The sequence below is a fragment of the Macrotis lagotis genome, chromosome 3, assembly GCF_037893015.1.
Source record: "Macrotis lagotis isolate mMagLag1 chromosome 3, bilby.v1.9.chrom.fasta, whole genome shotgun sequence".
Classification (NCBI taxonomy): Eukaryota; Metazoa; Chordata; class Mammalia; order Peramelemorphia; family Peramelidae; genus Macrotis; species Macrotis lagotis.
The window spans coordinates 284,556,010-284,575,770 of NC_133660.1; the positions used below are offsets into that span (position 1 = coordinate 284,556,010).

The following is a 19,761-nucleotide window of genomic DNA, read 5'->3' on the forward strand; positions in this document are numbered from 1 at the left end:
GAAGCAGCCTGGAATGGAGGCCAGTGCCCCAGAGGGGGCAACACCCCAAGGGACTCAGCCCTCCCAGAGTCTCACTTAGTGTGGGCCCCCACCGCAGCCACTTTCTCCACCCTTTCTGCCTTATCTTCTTGGAGCACCCATTGCTCCCAGGCTTCTCCTCACTGGCTCTTGTTGTCTTGGGCCCCTGAATTTCTCATCCTGCCCTCTCACTCACTGGGTAACATCCTTCCCAATCTGTGGTCCCCAGAAACAAACTGACTTGCCCTGTAGAAGTTTCCTGCTTTCATTATTCTGGCCAACTAGGCCTTAAACTCTGTTTTTCTGTCTTGCTGTGGATTGGAGTCCTCTGTCACTCTCCAAATTTGATGCCCATGGGCAGAGTCCCTGTTTCCCCACCCTTGTTGTGGCCATGAATCCTCTTGTCTACAAGGGAACATAGGCACCTCCTAGGTTGCCCTCTCATTTCAGAGAACAGGGAACCCAGATAAAAAAATTCTAGCCTTTAGGGGGCACATGGCCTCCAGCCACTGAGACCAACCCCTCAGTTGTGGTCCAGAGAGGTTAATGGGGTCGTAGCTTCAGAGCCCCAGAGACCTGTCCTGAGCCATGCCCTGATTTTACAGATGAGTTGTCTGAGACCTCTGAAGCTAACAGACTTGGGTTGTGTCAGAACCTGATTTCGAACCCAGATCTGCTTTGTATTGGTAGTTCACTATCCACCATTAGATCTGCTCCCACATGAATTGTTCCTAGTAACAGCAACTTGCCTTTGAATAGAATTTTAAAGGTTTCCAAGGCTCTTTCCCTGTCGTTATTTGTTCCTTACACCAATCCTAGGAGTTAGGTGCTCTTACTGCTCTCATTTCCCTTATGAAGAAACTGAGTCTGATAGAGACTGATTGACTGGTCCAAACCCCTCCCTCTATCAGTGGGATGCTGGTGGTTTGGGAGGATGCCTGGAGCTTCCTGCAGACCACCCAGCATGGGGAGAGATCTGGCCCCTGATAAGACCCTAGGTCTTGTCAGCCCAGTCAGTGAGAGAATAGACACCAAGGGCATTGCAAACCAGAGACATCAGCAGTCATCATCATCATCATCATCATCATTCTTGTTATTCTCTTGGGGGTCTTATTCTAGAATCATATATTGCGTTCTTGATTTCCAGTTAGGGTAAGCTGAATTAATGTGTGTGTCTCTGTGTGTATGTGGATATGTGTTTTGTGTGTGTGTGTGTAAGATGGGAACAGGGAAAGCTTGGTGGAGGATCTTGGCCTACTGCCAGGCCTTCCCAGAGGGGTGAGAAAGGGGATGGGGGTCCTGTGGGGGAATGGCAGGGTGCTGCCGGGCTGGACCAGGAGTGGTGAGGAGAGGGTGGGCCCGCCTTCTCTCCAGAGCAGGCAGAACTTGGCTCTTTTGCGGCTCGCATAAATAAAAATGATAAAAACCTGCCTCCACCAGATTCTGGGTGGCAGTAAATTACTTCACACCTGAGATGTCGCCACGACCGCCTGTAATGAGCCCATCTTAGATGCGGGCGCATGGGGCTGTGGAGCCAGCCTGCTCTGGGCTGGGGGTATAATTTCATTCCTCCCCACATTTGGCAGTCTTGCAAATAAGATTTCACTTCCCCTGTGAATCTGAGGGGGGTGCGGAGATTTCATTCAGCCATTGGTCAGTGGCCTCAGGAAAGCCCATTTGTGTGGCCTCTGGGGGAAGTGACCAAGGAAGCCCGGGTCGGGGGAGTGGTCACGTTGGGTCCTGATCAGACAGAGTGAGGTCTGGGGGACCCCATATTCTGTTGAGGACAGAAGGAAAAATGAGAACAGGCAGCTGCTGAGCCAGTGGGGTAGGCCAGGCTAGCTTGGACAGTCCTGGGCCCAGAGTTCTACCCGGGGCTAGGCACCTGGACCTTTGCTCTAGAAGGAAGAAATTGAAAGAACATGGTCAGTACCTTCCTGTGGGCATTACAGTTGTGCCGTGTCTGCCCTGCCCAGCCGTGAGGCTGGCAGCCTGGGCCCCTCTCCCCAGGGAACATTTTGCTTGTTACTGTTCTGCATCTGGGGCTCCAGAACTGAGACCAGGTCAAGAGCAGAGGTTTGAAGATCCAGAACAGGGTGGAAGTGACCTGCTCGGAACAATAGCCACGAAGTGTCTAAGGTGACTGGAACCCAAACCCATTTCTCCCTCCACTAGGACAGGTTGCGCCTCAACCATGTAAACAGTGTCTTTCTGGGTGGGGAAAGAGAACAGATATGTGGGGAAACAGGCTTTGTCAAGGTCTGTCAGGGTGGCACTGGGGAGAGGTCATGCACCCTGGACTGGGGGTACAAGGACATTCTGCCTTTCGCCTTTGGTGCCCCAGTGGAGTGGAGTGCTGTCCCCTAGGTTGGCCACTTCACTCTCTGGGTCTGCTCTCTCTCTAAAGTGGAAGGATCAGATCTAGTGGTTTCTAAGGATGTGATCCCTCATCCTCTGACCTAGGCCCCACCTGCTCCTGACCTCCTTTTTTCTAAGACCCTCCCATCCTGATGTCCCCTGTCCTAGGCTCAGGATTCTAAGGAGAATCTGGCCCTTGGATGTGACTTGTCCCCAGCTCAGAGCCCTGCAGCTTTCTGGGAGGCTGCCCTAGAAGCCTGGGCGGAGGCTGGGCCTCCCCAGCCCCTTCCTCTGCCCCTCCTTGTGCCACCAGCCCCGTGACTGCTTGGGCTTCCAGGGCTCTACTCTGAAGGGTGAGGCCTTGAGGGGCGGGAGTGAGGTCAGCATCTTCCAGACTTCCCCTATCCTGTGCATCAGTGTCAGCATCAGCCTCTGACGGGGACCAGCTGTCATCACGTCATGTTTTCAGGTTGAGAAATATCTTTGTTTCATTTGAGCAGAAGGAAAAACCCATTAACCTGTAACCAGACATGAAATCAGATCTAATGCAAAAGTAATGAGCTTTTATTTTATGTTAAATTTAGCATTAACGACTGGGAGCCTGATGAAAAATAATGTTTTTATTCCTTCTCCCCCTCATTTTGGATGTGAGAAATGCAGATAAAAGCAGAGATTTGTGAAATGGGGCAGAAATCATTTTTTCAAGGGAGAAAAAGGGGTGTGTGGACTGAAAGACCCCCAGGGGGCAGAACAGAGCATTGGGGCTCCCCAAGCTTCCCCACAGTTCCCCACATATCTCTCTGCCCACCTGCTTCCTGCCTCTTGGTTAAGCCTTGACCCCCGTTACTATGTCTCACTTTGGGACGTGCCAGAAGCCAGAGATAAAGTCATTGGCCCCTTCCCTGAGGCTGCTTCGCATCTCTCTGATTGACTGGAAGCTCCTGGAGGGCAGGGGCAGTCTTGGTTTTCTCTCTCCATCCCCAGTCCAGCACCTGGAGCATGGTACCCCTTGGTTTTTGTGTTCCATAAAATGACAGGCTGGGCTAGTGATTGGAGTCATGTTTGCTTGGAGTTTTCTCAGCAGAGATACTGGAAGGATTTTGTCATTCATTTCCCTTTCCAATTCATATGACAGATGAGGAAACTGAGGCAAACAGGGTGATGTGGCTTGCCCAGGGTCACACAACTAGGAAGTGTCTGAGGCCAGATCTGAATGCAAGGTGAGTCTTCAGAAGACTCTGTGGCTTCACCTAGCTGCCCCCATGTCTGATACTTGGTCGCTTTGCCAGTTAACCTCCAGGCTTCAGTTTTCTCATCTGTGAAATGGGGATAATGGTCCCTGGGGTGCCTGCCTCATGGGTAGTCGTGGTGGCCATGGTGTCCACATGAGACAATCTGCACACAGAGTTGGGGTCTTCCACCTCTTTGTGTGGCAGACTCCTTAGGCCCCATCTCTGAATCTTGTTTGCAGAGGTAAACAGTGAAATCCTAAGGATTACAAAGTGAACAGTTACCAAGATAATGGGTGAAGTTCAGAAACTGCTTTTCTTTGCAGATATCTGCCATACTCTTTAAGGACCCTGGACATTTTACTCCAGGCCTCTGGTCTGTGCCTGACCTTCACACTCGCTGAGGCAGCCCCTCTGATCTCATGGGAAAGCTAATCAATGGGAATGAGCTTCTGTTTCCTCCTCTTGTGCTTGAGGGCCGTAACCATCAGAGAACTTGATGCCTGGTCATGGGACCCCAGAATCCTGGATGAAGGGTCAAGGAGAGCAGGCTTTTGGTCAGAGATGTGAGATACTTCATCTGGGAATCAGGGGAACTGAAGTGGGGGGGTCTCCTGGCTGAGTCAGGAATAATGGATGGACTGGCCTACTGGGATCAGAGGTTCTCTTTCTAGGATCCTGTTGAGATGGGGCAGGTTGGCTCTCCACCCCTGAAATCTCAGGCAGGGAAATCCTCATCAGCCAGTATGGTAGGCCATGGGAGACCACAGACACAAGTGTTTCCAGAGAAGGGTAAGGATAGAGAGAGCAGGTCCCATTGAGGAAGCTGGATACTGGCTAGGAAAAAGGAAGATGGGGCCAAAACACAGAGGGTTTTGGGTAGACCTGCCAAGATAAAAGCCTCCAGGGTTTGGGGGTAATTCTCCGTGAAGGATTTTTGGAAAGAGAGGGACAAGAATCAGACCAGTGAAGAAGGAAGGGGTGAAAGGTTGGCAAGGCAGGCAGTGTGGTGTAATGGGCAGGGCCCTCTATGCTCCCACCTGGACACCTGCTGGCCATGGACTCTGACTTCCTTCTCCAACCCTCAGTTTCCCCATCTGCAGAGTGGGAGGGTTGGATTTGACCTCTGAGATCCTTTCTGAAGCTAAATCTTGACTGTCTAGCATAGGGAATGTCTACATCCTAGAGAACCTGGATCTGCTGGAAATACCACCTTCCATGGAAGGCAAAGAGGGTTTTGTGGATAGAGTCCTTCTAGCAAATCTTAGCCAGGACTTAGAACATGCACAGTGTCTCAACCAGCCTATCCTAGTGCTGATCACTTTTGTAGGCGATAAATAAATGCTCGTTGGGTTGGTGAGGGGCTTGTTGATTGACCAGATAAACATCTAATGAGAAGTAGTTGAGCAAATGTGGTGGGTGGTATAGATCTAAATTTCAGGGTTCTCCAAAACTCTGGGGTGGAGGGCAACTTAGTGGTCATATGGTTCAGCTTGAACCAGAGAAGTTCTCCCTACAACATGTCTGAGTAATGGTCATCCAACCTGGGACGGGGAGTTCATTATCTTCCCTTGCATCCCTCAAAAACCATACCATTGGGGATGACATCAGTGGAAACTGCCTCCAACTGAGGAGATGGGGAGATGACTGGATATACAGGCATGAGACAACTGTAAAAGTTAAATCTTTCTATTTATTTCAAGAAAGGACAAGGAAGTGTAACTTGTACATTTTATATGAAAAAAAGGACAAAGGGATCCAACACATTCGTTTCAACAGTGAAAATTTGAAGGCACCTACAAAGAAGGAGGCTGGAGGGTGGGCAGCAGGGCACTTTGGTTTGTAGGGCCTCCGAGGAAAGATTGGAGGGCGACGAATAGCAGAAACCCCAGCTGGTCAGAAACAAGGCCTTCGGCTTCCAGCCCACCAGTCACTGCCCGCCAGCTCTGCCCATGGATGCCTGGGCCCACACTGGAGCAGCGAGTGTCTGCCGGCCATGGTCTGTCTCAGGGAATTGGTTTGCCCTTAAAAAGAAATGGGAGGAAAGGGGCAGCCACAAAGCCCGGCCTGTGGCAGGACTGGAGCATCTACCTTCTAGAAGGATGCTGCCCCTGTCGCTTGATCTCTGCCACCTAGCAGGGTCCACACACCACTGCCCTTGGGGGCCCCTGCTCTGGTTTTCTGAATGGCAGAGAAGGAAGAGGCTGGGGCCAACGGAGCTGTGGATATGTGAGAGGGGAAAGTGGAGAATGGAAATGGAAATAAGGAGGATCAGGAGGTTGAGGGGGCTAGGCAGAGGGGAAGGTGTGGAGGAAGGGAAGGAATGGCTGAGCTTTCCCAGAGGGTTGGCTAGCAGGCCCTCCTGGCTCCCAAGAGTGGTTTCCAATGCCTATTGGAGATGCTCCTACTTTCTCAACAGGGTCAGTCTTCTTTTAAGCCCCCCAATGGGACTATGAGTTGGGGCTTGTACCCATTTCTCTGTGGAGCTTACAGATGGGGGAGTGGGGGTTAATTTCATTTCTTACCCTCTAATAACTATGCATTCCTGTTCACACCCCCTTCTGACATTTATATAATTAGTGAGCCTCATGCAATGGAGCAATCTTTCTAGAAGAAACTGTGTTTATAATTGCAACTCCAACCTTCTTCCCAGCATTCATTCTCTTGCTTGCTCTCTCTCTCTCTCTCTCTCCTCCCCCAGTTTCCTTCCCATCTTCCTTCCTTCACTCTGTCCCCCTCCTTCCTTCTCCCCCCCCCCCTCAGATTGTCTCTTTTCGGTCCATCCATCCATCCATCCATCCATCCATCCATCCATCTGATTCTTCAGCAGGGACATAATGACTTATGAGGGCAGATGCCATCTTCCCCCTAAATATCTGTTAGCCTCTGGGTTTGACCTGGGGCAGGGCCCTGGAGCCCTCCCTCCCTGTGAGATGGCAGCTGCGGGATGCTTCCTAGCCACCAGCTCACCATGGTAAGCGAGAAGCCGAGTTGGGCCCCGGAAAGTCCGGCTGGGTTTGAGTATCTCTGACCACATCTGTACTTACACAAGAATGACTGTTCAGCAAGGGAATGGCCCCAAATGGGAAATTTTTGGTTCTCTAACATAAAAGTAGGTGAAAAGTGAAAGGTCAGCCTTGACGCTTGAGCAGCTTTTGGTGCTCCCTTCCCCTCATCGGCTCAGGCCCAGGGAGATGGCGCTGGGGCTGCTGGGTGGTGTGTCTACTTGCTGGTTCTCTCCAGGATTGGTTTGTTGCCTTTTTTCCTTTTGAACTGCAAGAACAAGCTTAAGTTGCTTTCCTGGGTGGGTGGGTGGGCTCAAGCCTTGGAGAACCTACAGGGGGCTGCAGGAAAACCAATGGGTGTTTATCAGAGCTGTTCCAGCCTCTCGGGTACGATGCCTGCCTGGCATCTGTTCTCACTCACCTCCCCTCAGAGGGGAAACTGAGTCAAAGAGAGTGGGCTAGAGCTGTTTAATCACCCATGATTAGGGAGAAGAAGCAACTTTTTCATAATGATGGATGGTATTGGAGGGGTTAGTCCCAGTGTCAGCAAGATCTGGATTCGAATTTCATCTTTGACATCCATTCTCCAGACAACTCCTGGAACTTCTAAGTCCTGGACCAGCTGTGCCCGAGGTGGATGAGCCCAAAAGGACATCCCCATGTGGAGAAGTTCCCTTAGAGGGTAAATGTCTAGAGGCAGGGACCCAGGAGAGCCGGGGATGACAGAAACCAGACATCCGTGACCGTTGGTGACCAGAGAGAGTGGGTCTCAGGTGGTGGCAGCTAAGATTTCTCTGGCTAGGCCACACAAAACAGACATTTGGTCTTCAGGTGGGGACAGAGGCCAGGTTTGGGGGATGGATGGGTGTTTGTAGATGGAAGGGAGAAGGTGAGGCAGTATTGTGGTGGTGTTAGCCCTAGATAGAAGAATTCCCAAATCAGAGGCATCCATGGCCTAGCTTTTAAAGTAACAGTAACAAGAGTTGACATTTATCTAGTGGGTTAAGAGTTGCAAAATGCTTTACATAGATGAACTCATTTGAAATATGTCTATGTATCCATATGCACATATCCATACACATCATTGGGAAGCGGGGGCCAGGATGGGGAAGCCAGGCTGAGTGTGGGGCTACTCTGTATCCTGTTGGAGATAGCAGAATCCTAATCCAAATGGGTTCATTGGCCCCTCAAGGGAGGTTGCGACTCAAGAACTCAGGGGCTCAACTGGAGAATTTGGAATAAAATTCCAAGAACTTGCCCCTTTGGGTGAGCGGCTCCCCTGGGCAGTGTCTGCAAAAGGAGGAATGAGGACGGACGGGTGGGCAGGTCTCTCACCTGTCCTTGTTGGCTGCTCATGGAAAAGGAGACGTTTTAGGAGGCCTCTTGGCAATTCTCTGAGGCAGATTTATGGCGTGATGGTGGGATTGAGTATGGTCCTTGGGATAATTGAATTTCTGAAACCAGGACACACAATAAATTTTTTTTTAAAAAGCTAGGAAAATTTTTTTTTAAAGCAAATGGAGATTTTAGCCAACGACATGCTACATTTCAAAGAAGCGCATGAGAAATAAAAATGCCCCAGGCAGCCAAGGACCAGACGAGTTAGAAGAGTGTGGGCTGGAGGAGTGGATTGTAGGGTTGTAGAGAGGAGGAGGAGGAAGAGCTGGTGCTAGGATCTGACTAGAGGAGCAGCTGGCCTGAGAGAAAGATCCTTGACTTGGAACTGGAGAGTTCAGAAACCATCAAGGCCAACTCTTATTTTACAGATGGGGAAACTGAGGCCCAGCAAGGGGACATCACCCAGGGGCAGAGCCTAGATTTGAATCTAGGTCTTCTGACCCCAGGTTCAGCCTTCTTTTCACCATACTGGACTGACTTGGACCAGAAACTCCTCTGCTTCATTTCTTCCCCAGCTGGATGCTTTTATGAGTCAAAGAAAACATGAGATTGGCTCCACTGTGGTGCCCCCTGCCCACCTGTTCTGCCTTCTTGGTCGGCTCTGCTCTGCTCCAACCTGCTCATTGCTTGGAGGAGACTCCAGCTTCTTTCCTGCTTTGGTCCTTTTCTGAGCCCCTGAAGGTAGCCAGCACCAGAGCCAGTCCCCAGGACCCCTGGGCTGGCTTGCATTTGGACTTTTTAAAAACTCCCCATTGAGACAGCCAGGAGTCTTTGAGAAGCCTGGTGGTGGTGGATTGGTCTTCATTCCTACATGTTAAAGGGGGAGGGAGTCTCCGATTTAGAGCCAGAGAAATTCTCCCCTACTTTAGGGGTGTGTGGGACTTGGAGTCAGAAAAGAACTAAGTTCAAATTTTACCTCTGCCATTTGCTAGCTGTGTGACCTTGGGCAAATTTTTGCTTTCTGGAGGTTCAAAGCCCTCATCTCTTCCCTCCCAGGGAGGTTCTGAGGATCAAATGGAATAATATTTGGAAAATGCTGAGCACCAGGTCTAATAAGTGATTAATAAAGCTTATTCCTTTTTCCCTCATCTGTCACGTGGGAGTAATTACTCATGGGATTGTGATGTGAACCACAGATGACCTAGTGAATGTAGAGTCTCCCAACTCTTGGTGACCGATGGAAATACCAGTTCTTATTTTAGGGTGGTGGGTGTTTAAAGCAGGGGAGCCCGGAGCTCCCCATTTCCCAAATCATTCCTTAGACTGGGCCCTTTGGCTACTCTTCGTGAGAACCTCAGTTTCTCCCCTCCCCTCCCATCCCTGTTGTAGGAGCCTTTTCCCCAACCCCATTGGAAAGGATGCAGCTCCACCAAGGGATTGGGCCCAGTGCTGGAAATGCCCAAGCTTGTGTCTTCAGCTAGATCTTCTTCAGAGAGATCCCACAGGGCTGAGCCCTGCCCCAAGCAGACCAAACCCCATCTGGGAAGGGGTTCTGCCTGGGGGGGGGTGAGACCCCTCTGCTTCATATTTATGTGTAAATGGGAATGGAGACCTTCACTTCTGAGGCCAGCCCTCCAAATTTGCAGCCTTCCCATGTCAGCAACCTCTGGAAAGGCACAGGCTATGACAGGTGCCAAGCCCTGATCAGTGTGCTTGGGGAAAGATTGTGAGCAACCCATCCTTCCAGCTGCTTCCCCTAGCAAGACCTGAAAAAAGACTTTTCTCCAGCTGGAAGGTTCTTAGGAAATTGAGGCCCAAAGATGCGACTTTGATTTGCCCATGGTCACATTGGAAGTAAAGACAGTCAGCATTTGAACTCAGGCCTTGACTCTCAGCCTAGAACTGTGCTTCCCCAATTGCCTGCCAGACTCTCTTGGTTGTAAAAGATAAGAATCTGCCTCTTCAAGCCTCTCTCCTCACTAATAAGCAAAAGGATCCTCCCTGTACTGCCTCCACCCTACCCCAACAACAAATGAACCTGCTCTCCCTCACATTTTTCAGGCTGGGAATCTGGCCTGTGGGCCCATGCTTGCCAAATGGCGCCACCCCTGACAAGTATTTGGGAGAAGGGGGTCTGGTTTCCCCAGAGAAAGTGAGGTCTGCTGCCCAGATCTGAGGCTGCCCTGAGCCCAGGGTGGGAGGGAGCATTCCTTTGTCCCTTTGTTTTCCTTGTGTTTTTTCATCAGCCAGAGGGGTCCATCAGAGGCTTCTCTCTTGAACCTAGAGCAAGTTTCTTTCTGGATCTTTTCTTGGGATCCAGAGTGCTCTGTTCTCTTTGGGCCCCTTTGTCTTCCTGTTGAGATTTGAATTTCTCATCTTTTTCCTGTAGTGGGACGACTGGGCAGAGGGGAGGCATTATATGGTGACCTTCTCGAGGGCAGGAGCTGGTTTTGCCCTTCTTTCTATCCCCAGCACTAAGGTCTAATGTCAGCAGTCTGTCTTGGAGCTGCAAAGTGGGAAGGGAAACAGCACACTGGCAACTTTCTCGGGGCTCTGCCACTCTGGGGAGTCTTTCATGATCCTAGTGGAAAGCACGGCTGGGCCCGTTTGGCTCTTTGCCTAGGCACCTGTTTAAGTCCTGTCCCTGGATGGTTACCCCTGTGGCAGCTTGACCTTCAGGACTGTGCTTTCCCTACCTCAAGCCTCAGTTGACCACCTCTGACCAGCTGTGTTCCTTTAGAATCCAAGTGGAGGTCTGGCTAAATGTGGAAGACAAATGTCTCCAGCACTTCCCTGGGCAAGCTTCTGGAGGTGTTGATCCCAGCACCACCAACCACCTTACCATCCTTTAAGCAAAATAGAAATGTGTCTTATCAAAGCAGCTATCACAAATCCTTGAGCTCATGCTGTCCTCCCCCGTAGGACCCCTTCCTTTCATCCTTTGGACCAGAAGGAGAGCACAGTCCAACTTCCTCATTGGGCAGAGGCCCGGGACCCCTGATGAGCAGGAGGAGGTGGGAGAACAGGGCAGTCCAGGCCCTAGACCTCTAGGATCACTGTGTCTAGGGTGCCCGGGCCTAAATCTCTGCCCCCCCCCCCCCCACTCCTGTTCTAACATGGAGCCTGGCAGGCAGAAAAGAGCTGATTTAGACTAGAAGATGGAGGCAGCAGCCTGGGGGTAGGGGAAGGGGGAAAAAAAAGGAAAGAAAAGAGGCTTTTGATGCGCATCATGTCTGCAGAATGGAGTATGACTAATTAATAGATTTTATTCTTAGTAATCTCTTAAGCATTCCATACGTTGGGCCCTCTCTCTTGAGCTGTGACGGGCACAAGAGCCCTCATTCGCAGGATGCAAATGAATCGGCAGCTTCTGGGGCCTCCTTTCTTTGGTTCCTTGGGTTGTTTTTTTTTTTTCCTAGAGAAAATTTAAAGGAAAATTGCAGTGTAATAGAAAGGAGATTCTAATCATTCCATCTAATTACCACTAAGGCGAAGCCATTTAACCAGAAAAAAAAATGTGACTTTTTTTGGGGTGGGTGAGTGGGGGTTGTTTTCAAAAAAATCTGTCTAAAATGGAACAGAAGTTGCATTAATTTGGAGACCTACTCATCAAGGTAGGGGTACAGGCTGGGGATGGGGAGAATTGTCACCCCAAGACCAGATGCTGCCGGGCAGGGTTTCCATCCTGAAGCTGTTTATGCATGGCCAGGGAGGGCTGCTTTCCTAAGGGACACCTACATCTCTTGTAAAAAAGTCTCTTCTTGTCCCTTCTCCCCTTACCACCTCTGATTGACTTTTGTCTGTCCCTAGTGGGGGATAATTAATAAATGCATCAATTGATCTGTAGAATGAAGAGATTGGACTGGAGATGCCTAAGTTTCCTCATTTCCTGCCTGATATACAGAAGGTATTTAATAAACATTTATTTACTGAGTGATCTGTAAGATGAAGAGATTGCCCTAGAGATCCCTAAGTTTCCTCCACTTAACTCATTGCCTGCCTGGTAAACAGAAGGTTATTAATAAATGCTTATCTGTTGATTGATCTGTAAAATGAAGAGATTAGACTAGACATCCCTAAATTTCCTTTCTTTAGCTCATTGCTTGCCTGATCTACAGAAGGTACTTAATAAATGCTTATTTGCTGATTGATCTGTAAAATGAAGAGATTGAACTAGAGATCCCTAAGTTTCCTCCACTTAACTCATTGCCTGCCTGTAAACAGAAGGTTATTAATAAATGTTTATCTGTTGATTGATCCATAAAATGAAGAGATTGGACTAGACATCCTCCCCTTAGCTCATTGCTTGTCTTGATATACAGAAGGTGTTTATTAAATGCTTATTTACTGATTGATCTGTAAAACGAGGAAGATGTAACTAGAGATCTCTTAGCTCATTGCCTGTTCAGTATGCAGTTGATCTTCAGTAAAATATTTTTTGTTGATTGATCTTTCCAGATCTCTAAGTTTCCTCCAGGCTCTAGGTCCTCTGTACTTATCCGCACAGTACACAGGAAGCATTTAATAAATGCTCATTTGTTGGTTGTTCTGTCCAGTGAGGAAGATGGGCTGGAGATTCTTCCATTTCTTTTAAGCTCTAGATTTTCAACACTTTGGTACTCAGTAGGCATGTAATCAATGCTTATTGGTTGGTTGATTGATTTGTAAAACGAGGAGGTTAGATTAGCGATCTCTCTACCCTCTTCATAAAGTGGGCAAGAGGCAGATTCTTTGGGAAGGAGAATGGGAAGGTTGTAGGGGAACGGGGGGGTGCTTTGGGGAGCCTTTATGATGGGCATAGGCCTGGAAGCTTGTAATTTTCGGTCTTTATCTGAGTCCTCAAATTCGGTTGGGATGGGCCAGGGGCTCAGGGGATGTTGGGAGCCCTTCTGCTTTTGGTCTGGTGGAGAGAACTCCAGGTGTGGGAAGTTCACTGCTCCATTGCTGATTAGCTCTTGTTTCAGGAGAATGGTCTGGGGCCAGTTGAAGGGACCTGCCCAGGTCAAGGGCCTGGGCTCTTCGCTCACCACTACCCGATGTCTCTCTTAGACTTTGGCCTTTTCTATGCTATCCCAATGTGGAAAGGAGCATGTGATATTTTCCTTAGTTTACAGATGAGGTCCTTTGATCCCAGAGGAATTGGGGGGGCTGGCCTGAGGTCCTATAGCCAGGTAAAGTGAAGAGGGCAGATTAAAGCATAGCTTCCCAAAACTCCAGTCTCCTGGCTGACCAGGAACAGTGAGCAGCCAAAGTGGGGAAGATAAGGGGGGAATGGCCTGATCATTTCCTTGAAGCACCAGCCTTGGAGGCAGGGAAACCTTGTTTCAAATCTTGTCTCCCCCCATAGCCTAGCTGTGACTGGGCCAAGCCCCTTCCAATAACCTGTTTCCTCATCTGTAAAATGGAGCATAGGAGTAGTATTGACCCAACCAAGATTTTTGAGGACCAAATGACGTCACATCTTTGGCCACCTTCAAATGTCCTAGAGATGTCAGCTTTTCTCACTGGTATTCTTTCATAGAATTTCAGAGTTGTAAGGGACCTCAGGGACATCTTCCTTCTGTGATATCCTCAGCAAATTGTCATATCTCCTTTGCTTGAATATTTCCAGTTATGGGCCACTCACTACCTTCCTGAGACAGCTCACTCCATCTTCCTACAGGTTAAGAAGTTGCCCTTGGTGACGAACCTTTTGGAGCCTTACTGCTCCTGGTTTTTCTCTGTGGGAGAGCCATATGACCTCCCCTCTGGGGCACGGCCCTTTGGATAACCATGGAATCAGAGCTTGAGAGTGGAAGAGACCCTCACTCTTATCTGGTCCAATCCCCTCTTCTTCCAGATGAAGGAACTGAGACCCAGAGCAAAAGTGACTAGCTTAGGATCACTCCCCTCATCCCAGAACTCTCTGAGTGTCTAGAGCACAGTGATTATGTCAGTAGCCTGGAAACTCCTCGAAGGCAGGCCAGGCATGGGGAAGAAAGGCCCTTAGAATATGTTTGTTGACTGAGTGTCTGATAACTGACCTGCTGCCTCAGCCTCCCAGGCCCTCCCTGAGTAGGTTACCTGACCCCAAGGGGATCATCTGGTGTGTGGGATGGGAGAGATGAGCTCATCAGAGCTGATGCTGAGCCCAGCTTAGAAAGGGGCTAGACCTTGGACCTCTAAGGACATGGGATTATTTTCCAGCCACTGCCAAGCCCTGAATCCTCTCAAAGCCCTGCAAGGAGAGGGTCCCTTTGGGGGAGCAGGGAGGCGAGTGACCTTCTTTCTTGCCCAACCTTCACAGATAGAACAGACTTCATCATCTTGGAGGGGTGGTGACCTGAGTCCTGTCATTCCAATCCTCTGCAATTTTAGGACCCACCCCATAGGAGCAGACAGAGACATAAAGATGGAAACAGAGATAGACAGAAAGATGCAGACAGAGAGAGACAGAGGCAGGGAGAGTAGATCGGTTGGGGAAGGAGTCTGATTTACAGCTGTGAAATTAAGGCTTTGCTAGTTTTCCCTCACAATCTCATTGCTATTTCCATTTAAATGGGAAAGGGTGGTGGTGGTGGGGCAGTTAAGAAGGCAGTTAAGAAATGTTCTCCTTCAGCACTTTGTCTAGGGGAAAGAACTGGCCTCCATGTCAGGCGGAAGGGTCCTCTCAGCTTGACTATGCATCTCCTAGGCCTCTTCTCTCTTCCCTTTTCTGAGGGTCTTGGTCTGTTCCTTTCCAACTGCTCTTCTTCAGACAGGAAGACCTTTTGGTTTTGGGGTTTTGTGCCTCACAGAAGCCCCCAGTGATGTTCCTACCTCAGGGCGCCCAGGGAAGGGTTCACAGTCGGTGGGGCTTCTCTGCCTTCAGTTTCTGGAATGATGATCACCTGCAGCATGGTCTCTTGTCATTCTCCTTGACCTCAGAATGGCATTTTTTTTTTTTCTGGAAGCATCTTTCTTTGTGGAAGGGAAGGGTAGAGGGCATGTTGATGGTTGTGTTGTACCTTGGAGCAGGTATGAGGGGAACTAAGAGATGAGGCTCTGAAACCTCCCCTTTGACTCCTCTTTCTGCAGCCCCCTTGGCATCTTGCCTGGGTTACACCATCAGCTCATCAACAGTGGTGACATTCACACCAGAGCCCGGGACAGACAGCTCCAAAGTCGGAAGCACATCCTGGTGGAAGGCGGGCATTTTTATTTTAGAAAAGGAGCAAGCAGCCCCTATGGAGACCAGAGGCTTCAGGTTCAGGCAGGCTGAGCTGAAGTCTCTTCTCCTTCTCTGGGGTTGTTTCTCTCCCAGGTTTTCCTGAGACATTTTGATCTCTTTCTCAACCTCCCCTTGGGCAGCTAAGAAATCATCACATGCCGATTCTTCCTTTTGAAAACCTGAGCAGTTCCCTGTCCCATAACAGAGAACATTGTTGGTAAAAGATGCTCGATAATAGTGGGGGGGTTGGCTTTGACTTGTGCTTGGGTAGAACAGGGTCGGGGTGGGGGGAATTCTGTTAGTCCCAGGAAATGATCATTATCACTAGCACAGGAGAGAATGATCTCATGCAAAAGATCGGGTCGATGGAACCTGAGACATGATAGAAACCCAAAGGTGCCCCCTTCTTCCCCCCAACTCCCATTTTTTCTACCCCCCCACCACCTTTGGACTTGGAATTCTCTCTCTCCCCAGCCCTCTCTCATCCTCTACCATACTTTATCGACATATTTTCTTATTCCCAGAAGAGAAGAACCTCTATTGGGTGGGTGGGTGGGGAAGATTTTCTTGTCTCTGGAACTTGTAGAAAAGATGGCCAGCTAGACCTAAGCCAAAAAGAGATCTATAAATACCAGCTCTGTTGCTATCCCCATCTCTCTACCTGTCTGTCGGTCTACAGGTGCGCGTAGGGATGGAAATGGGCCCAGGAAGACTGCCATTCACTGAGCATTGGGCCTGGACCAAATCAGGTTTCAATCTAGAAAACACGTCTGTCTTTAATCAGCTACAAATTGTTCAGCTAATGTAGGGAAGCCGGGCAGTCTTTCTGCAGACCCATCAAGGAAGTGATTATGGTAAAGAACTAGGAGAGAGCTTTGGGGAAGATGGCATCTCCCTCCCCCCTTGCCATCCCCTTTTCTTTTCTCCTTTGTAGGAAGCTTGAACAATCTCCCAAACGCCAACAGTTAGCAGCTTGAGAAGAGAATGCTCTGGTGCGGGTGCGGGCTTTTTTTTTCCTTCTGTTTTTAAAGCCTGTTTGCTTTTCACTTGACGGTTCTTTTGTATCTCTACCCCCGAACAAAACATGAGATTGACACGGCTGATTGTACAGGTAGTATCTTTCCAGTTTCCCAAAAGAACATTCTTTCCTTTTTATTTTTAGGTCTTTCCTGATCTCCCTCCCTGTGGCACCCCTCCCCACCAGGTGGCATTTTTTTGTATAAATTAAGAAATATGACCTCAGTTTCCCTTCCTTGCCTATTATTTTCTTTAAAAAAAACAAACAAAATTTTACCATTGTTGTTTTTTTTATAAAATATTCACCCCCTCCCCTTGTTTCTGGCTTGAAAATAGTTTTATGTGATGTTGATAGGGGTTTCTTTCTTCGATTGTAGCCAGCACATGTGGGAAGCCATGTTTCCACACAAGGAGGAGATGGAAAGAAGCAATGGGCGCAGGGTGACTTAGGGGTCCGGGGAAGGAGAGAGAGTGACTCCATCATGTGTAGGAATAATCTATGTCTGGGATGCCACCGTCTCTGTAACCACGGGTGGTGCCATACCCGATCGTATGCGTGCTCTTATAGAGGCTGGTGCCATTGGAAGGGAAAATGGTGTGTATTACATATTCCTCTTTGGCCCGGTGGGGGTTGATGGGTAGCATCTGGAGCCCGGGCCCCCGAATCTCCAGAATCGAGTTATCTTTCTTGGTCCCTGACTCCACGTAGTCGTCTTTCTTGCGGCTGCCCCGGTTGTAGGCCCTTTCCCGGGTCAGAAGCTCTCCAGCCCGATGGACATACCAGCAGATGGCTCCAAGGACCAGGAAGAGGAAGACGAGGGCTATGGCGCCTCCGATGATGCCCGCCAGAGGCAGGCCCGTCATGGAGTCCACGTTCTGCTCTCGGTTGAGGGTGGTGGTCGGCCCATAGTTGTCAGCCGTCTCTGCCTTGGCGCACACTGGGGTCTCGTCAGCCACGTAGGTGTTTCCAGTTTCCATTGTGACCATGCAGATGATGTAGGTGGACTTGGGCTCCAGAGCTGTCAGTAGGTATTCTGTCTTGTCGCCTTGCACCAGGGTTTCTGTGATGGAGCCCACTGCGGGGCTGTGTCCAAGACGCAGCCAGCTGAGGCGGAAGGAGGTGGCGGGCAGCATGGCCTTCCAGGTGATCCGGATACTGTCTGCTGTCAAGGGCTTCACGTGGATCACCAGGGCCTTTGTACCATCCCCAGTGGCCATGGGGTAGTCTATATTAGAGTCTGGGAGTGGGATTCCCGGCCTCTTGGATTTGAGGGTAAAGAGAGAGCCCTGTGGGGTGGTGGATGCAGCATGGTTGCTGGCCGTGGTCTTGGCAGCAGCGGCCGCAGCCGCATTGCCTTGAGATCCTGTCTCAAAGCACTCATCCATCTCACTGGTGATGTCCTTGATGGCCATGCCACGAACCTTTTCGGGGCCCTGGCACATCAGTCCGCGCACATTGACCACTGATGCCCGTGCCTTCACCCAGTCCCTGAGCCACATGAGGTTGCAGCCGCAGAACCAGGGGTTGTTCCTGAGCAGGAGCTGGCTGAGGTTCTCCAGATCATCAAACAGGCCTCGTGGCAGGGAGGTGAGGTTGTTGTTGGAGAGATCCAGCCGCTCCAGCTCGCGCATCTTGGCCAGTGTATTATAGGGTATGTGGCTGATGGCATTGTCCTGGAGGTAGAGCTTCTGCAGGTGGGCGCTGGGCAGGTTGAGGGGTGGGGCGGCCAGCGAGTTCCGGACCAGAGACAGTTCGGTGAGGTTCTGGAGCCTACTGAAGGTGTCGTCTGCGATCCGCTGGTTGGCCAGCAGGTTGCCGTCCAGCACCAGCCGCCTCAAGCTGTTGAGGCCCTTGAAGGCATGCAGTGGGATGGTAGAGATGCGGTTGTCATCCAGGCGCAGCTCCTCCAGGGTCCTGGGCAGTCCGGATGGGATGCTGCTTAGGTGGTTCCGGGACAGGAAGAGCAGCTTCAGCTGTTTGCTGTCTGCAAAAGCATCATCCTCGATGCTCACTGTCGACACCGAGTTATCGTCGAGGTGAAGCTTCTCTAGGAGGGGGATGCGGGCCAGCGAGTCTCTGGCAATGGTCCTGACATTGTTGTCTTGCAGGTGGAGCTCACGCAGGGAGTGCGGGAGATTAACGGGGAACTCATCCAGGTCGTTCTCATACAGGTAGATCACTTGTACGTTGACCTTGCTCTTCAGGTCCTGAGGGATGCCCGCATTATTGATCTGATTGTTCTGTAGGTAAAGGGTGGTGGCGTCGTCTGGGATGTCTGCTGGGATGGATGTCAGACCCCGGTCATTGCAGTAAATGAAGCCATTGTCACAGCGGCAGACGGATGGGCACGTCGTGCTGTCAATGACCTCCGTCAGAAAGGCGATGAGCCCATAGCACAGGAACAGCCAGTCCCGCAAGTCAATCGTGGCCGTGGTCATGACCACAGTGGTTGTGATGGTGGTGGTGGTGGTCATGGCAGCTGCGGCGGTGGAGTGGGCTGTCACCATGGCTGACAGGCTATGGAGCCGGGGCCCCCCAGCTCACGTCCTTGTCACCTGCAAGAAGTACATAATGAATGGAGTGAGATGGAGGTAATGAGCCTCTGGGAGGCAGTCAGGGCCACCACCCAGACCACTGTGCTGCTGACCCATGAACCAGAGAGCGCCACAGCCTATGCACTCTCTGGCATAGAGACCCACGTCAGTGCTTCCTCTCACTGGTGTCTTGAGAGAGAAAGTCAAAGGGAAAGCACCTTCTGAATTTAGCTTTCCCTCCTTCCATTTCTTTCCTTTCTTCCTTCCTTTTCTCTCTTCTTCCCTCCCTTCCTCTTTCCCTCCCTCCCTTTCTTCTTTCTTTAATTTTGTCCTCCCTGTCTTTCCTTTCCACTGCTTTGCCTTTCTTCACCTTCCCTTTCCCTCTTCTCCTCTTATGTCTCCAGTGGCTCCCTATAGCTCCTCCCTATGGTCCTTTTCTTATCATCTTACATCTGGGGCTGATCTCTCTTTCCAGCTTACCCTCCCCAAACTCTGGGGTCTAGCCATGTTGGGTCATGGCTGTTGCATTTCCTCCCTTGTATACATGCTCTAGCATTAAGATCCCTCTCTCCCCATCTCAAACACCACTTCCTCCTTGCATCTCCACCCTGATCTCCTCTGTTGGGAACTGTCCCCCTCAGACATGAACCATAGGGCTTGGAGCCCCCTCACATTCTTCCCATCTTCTGTGGAGGAGGGGCATCTCTGTGTTTTCATCTTTTCCCCCTTAGACAGTGATCCAAGGTAGGGACTCTCTCTTCCCTAACCTTGGCACCTTCCTCAGGCTCTGGCTCAGCCCACTGTGGGCAGTGGATGCTTCAGATGTATCTGGTAGGCAGGGAGCCTTTGGAGAGACTTTGTCTTATCATTGTTCTGACCATCCAAACCAAGAAATCTGGCGGATACCAGGAAAGCCCTGAGAGCATCCTAATCTCACATGCAGAATATCATCATATGTGGCCAGAAGCGGGAGCAGTCTGATTAATGGTAACATGATCTGCCTAATGCTGCCAATGGGCAGCATTTGTCCTTCAGCTCGGGCATGCTTAGGCCTGCTTCATGATCTGTTTGG

The 19,761-nt window shown here is 50.2% G+C and overlaps 2 protein-coding genes across 3 annotated transcripts in view; one reads left to right on the top strand and one right to left on the bottom strand.

The window, feature by feature from the left end:
• Window positions 1-19,761, top strand: part of MACROD1 (mono-ADP ribosylhydrolase 1) — a 196,611-nt gene that overhangs the window by 28,789 nt on the left and 148,061 nt on the right. The window lies entirely within an intron of this gene.
• On the bottom strand, window positions 16,291-18,709 carry FLRT1 (fibronectin leucine rich transmembrane protein 1). The gene has a single exon (XM_074231169.1). It carries the CDS (start codon window positions 18,660-18,662, stop codon window positions 16,635-16,637), a length of 2,028 nt encoding a protein of 675 aa, XP_074087270.1. The 5' UTR covers window positions 18,663-18,709; the 3' UTR covers window positions 16,291-16,634.